The 3,375-nt window shown below is 40.4% G+C and overlaps 1 protein-coding gene across 1 annotated transcript; it reads left to right on the top strand.

Moving 5' to 3' along the window:
- Positions 1–654: 654 nt before the first annotated feature.
- LOC307022596 (E3 SUMO-protein ligase ZBED1-like) lies at positions 655–1,500 on the top strand. The gene is made up of 2 exons (XM_079655437.1): positions 655–776; positions 924–1,500. The coding sequence occupies exons 1-2, from the start codon at positions 672–674 to the stop codon at positions 1,395–1,397; spliced, it is 579 nt and encodes a 192-aa protein (XP_079511563.1). The 5' UTR covers positions 655–671; the 3' UTR covers positions 1,398–1,500.
- The last annotated feature ends 1,875 nt before the right edge of the window (positions 1,501–3,375 follow it).

Raw genomic sequence — 3,375 nt, forward strand, 5'->3', positions numbered from 1 at the left:
TGGCAGCAGGGAGGATACTTCCATTCGAGCACTTGCCCTGTGTTGCGCATGTTGTACAGAGAGCTATTGTAATGTCACTTCGGGAAGGTGGTTTTGATGGTGCACTGGCCAAGTGCCGTAAAGTGGTCGGACATTTCAAACACAGTCCGGCCAACTCAGACGAGCTAAATGTCCAACAATCCTCCCTTGGACAAGTTAAGGAGTCACTCGTGCAAGATGTTCCAACACGTTGGAATTCCACTCTTGAGATGATAAAGCGCGTGAGGCGCAACAGAGATGCACTGCACACAACGCTGTCGCTGCAGAAGCACAACCTGGCCCTCCCAACAAATGCGGATTATGAGAAGTTGGCAAAGCTAGAGAAACTGCTTGAGCCATGCAGGTATGGTCTACAAAGATAGTGTGTTCATGAATTGGCATACAAGTTTTTAAATGTCACTTTGTATGTAAGAAACACATGCCCTTAAATGTGTAATCTGAGTTAAATTAATCTAATAATTTTTTGCTGTGTGTGTGTGTCTGTCTGTCTGTTTGTCTGTCTGTCTGTCTGTCTGTCTGTCTGTCTGTCTGTCTGTCTGTCTGTCTGTAGGTACATCACTGAGCTCCTTGGTGGAGATAAGTATGTATCCTGCTCTGTGGTTCTACCTGCCCTGTGCCACCTCCAGCACGCGATGAAAATCTCAGATGATGATCCTGCCTATATTGTGCGAATCAAGGCTACCTTCATCAAGGACCTCAACCAGCGGAGGGAGAAAATAAACCTGGAATGGCTTAAGGTATGTCAGAGTGACCAGAAGATAACTACATTGAATGACCATAATAGACTGTAAAGCCAGATGAATAAGTCATGAAGAAATATGGAGGTTGGATTTGGAAAGTGACATTTTCATCAATCAATAATAATAATTTTGTATTCATCAAAGGTGGCGACTGCTCTAGATCCACGATTTAAGGACCTCAAGTGCTTGCCCAGAGCAGAGAGGGAGCCAGTGTGGGCAAAGCTAAGTGCGTTGATGAAGGGAGAAGAACCTGCTCGGCAGCCACTCAGGGAGGAGAACCCTGAGCCACCCAAGAAGAAAACAGCCCTGCTACTGATGGGATCCGACTCAGAATCAGATGAGGAGACACCAGAAGATAGTACAGTGGAGAGGTACAAGGTAGAGCCCAGTGCCAGTCTAGATCAGTGTCCACTGAAGTGGTGGTCGGAGCACACTGCTGTCTATGGTAAGATGGCCCAAATTGCCCGTAAATACTTGGGGACTCCTGCCACAACTGTCCCATGCGAGAGACTTTTTTCTTTAGCAGGCCATATTGTGCAGAAGAGGAGAGCTTGTTTGTCACCAGAAAATGTGAACAAACTGGTCTGCCTGAGTGACTGGTGGAAGAAGGAGAAATAGAGCTTTGACTGACACAAAGCTACTGACTGTAAACAGTTCATTACAACCTGTTATATAGGCCTACTGTTCAACTAAAAATAAACAGTTAATAAACACAAGTACATCTCATTGTCATTGATTTATTTTCATCACCAATTATCATAGAACAGCTTTCTCAAGCAGTTTGTGATGCATTTTGGAAACTGGAGATGAGCCCCTGGTCTAATGCACCACCTGGCTTTAGAAACCCGTTCTCAAAGACTTACTTTTAGTCATTATTTGGGTAGCACACATATTCTGAATGCCTTCGGCAGAATTCAAATGAGCCATTTTAATCTAGATTAATCTAGATTAATTCCAAGAATACAGTGAGATTAATCTAGATTAAAAAAAAAAATCTATGCCCACCACTAATATATATATATATATATATATATATATATATATATATATATATATATATATATACTAGGGTGACCATATTTTGATTTCCAAAAAAGAGGACATGCTGCCCCCAGCCTCGAGATACTTAATGATACTTAACGTTTACTCAAAGATGCCTTATTGTTTTAAAGTATGCCTCCTCTGTATGGATATACAATTATTATTTATATTATTTTACTGTATATAACACAATAATATCTCTCTATAACCAAAGACACACCAAACCAAGGTTACTCAACAATCAACATGCTTTATTATGCCTAGAATTATCTCTGACAAATCTCAAATGCACAAGAATAACTTAAACATCATCCTGTAACAAAATAATAGCTCTCTTTTCAAGTCTTACTAGACAAAAAATAAATAACAAATATATGAAATAGTAGAAAATAGAAAATCCAGCTTTAACAAATAATCTCTTTGTATCTTGTCAATGTAAACAATAAAACAGTAACCTCACAAAGATACTAATGTAATTATTTTAAAAGTGCACTATGCAGTTTTTGGATTTTCATTTGCATAATTGCCATTAGTGAACATAACCTAACATAACATTTGATTACCTAAATCAAACCAAACACATTTTGAGGCACCATGAACCAAATATAAGCCTACTTTAAATGTTTGTAAACACAATTCCAGGCCCTGTCATTGTAAACAACCACAGTGAAACAACAACTTTTCACATATTTCTAGCTTCAAACAGTTTTCTAGGGTCCCAATTTAAAATTAAAAGTTTCTCTCCCACAGCTACATAGCTTTCTCTCTCTGCATAGCTGCATACTTCAATCTTCTTCATCCTGCTTTTCTTCTTCATCCTCCTTGTCTGCCCATCGATATTTTGCTGTGGAGCTGATCTTTCCAAGCAGTTTTCGGTTGCTCAACAAATAAGCATGAAAGTCTTTGCAAGACATGTCTTTCAAATTGTATTGCACAAATAGAATCCCCTTCAGTGACTCAGCAGACAGCTGGTTCCTCTCCTTGGTCCACTGGCTCTGCGTCAGTGAGAAAACCCTCTCAACATTTGCATTGTGAGAGGAAAGTGCAAAGACAAACTGTGCAATCTTCAGTAGTTCTGAGTAACATGCAATGCTTTTGGCCTTCTCAAAATATTTGGTCCACTTCTGGTGCACCTGCAGGCCACTGAACTCCTCATCACGGTTGCACCTTTCTGTGAATCTCTTCAGATTGGTGACCTGGTCAAAACACTTGACATAATCAATTACCACCCCCTTCTCTCCTAGGAACTTGATGCAGGCCTCCACATCATTCCACTCTGGTGGCTCACTCAAATCCATCCACGTGAATGTAGAGAACTCTTCCATGGGAGTCATCCACTTCTCCAGATACTCCAGACATGTACTGTACAGGCCTTGCACATCAGCACAGAACTGGTCATATTCCTTACCAAGTCCATCACTACGCTTTTGTGCCAGTAGTCCCTTAACTTTAAGGGACATGAAGTTGTTGATCTTGCATTCAAGAAGAATGGTGTGGATGCTGTTCATGATTTTCTTTACCTCCATAATGGAGTTCTTCTCCTTTTCCATGTCTT

Source organism: Notothenia rossii, assembly GCF_949606895.1.
Source record: "Notothenia rossii genome assembly, chromosome: 10".
Classification (NCBI taxonomy): Eukaryota; Metazoa; Chordata; class Actinopteri; order Perciformes; family Nototheniidae; genus Notothenia; species Notothenia rossii.

Excerpts from the sequence above, each read along its gene's own strand:
- LOC307022596 (XM_079655437.1), top strand. The coding sequence starts at position 672 with ATGAAAATCTCAGATGATGATCCTGCCTATATTGTGCGAATCAAGGCT. Across the intron at positions 777-923 it reads TAAACCTGGAATGGCTTAAG|GTGGCGACTGCTCTAGATCC; the intron begins GTATGTCAGAGT and ends TATTCATCAAAG.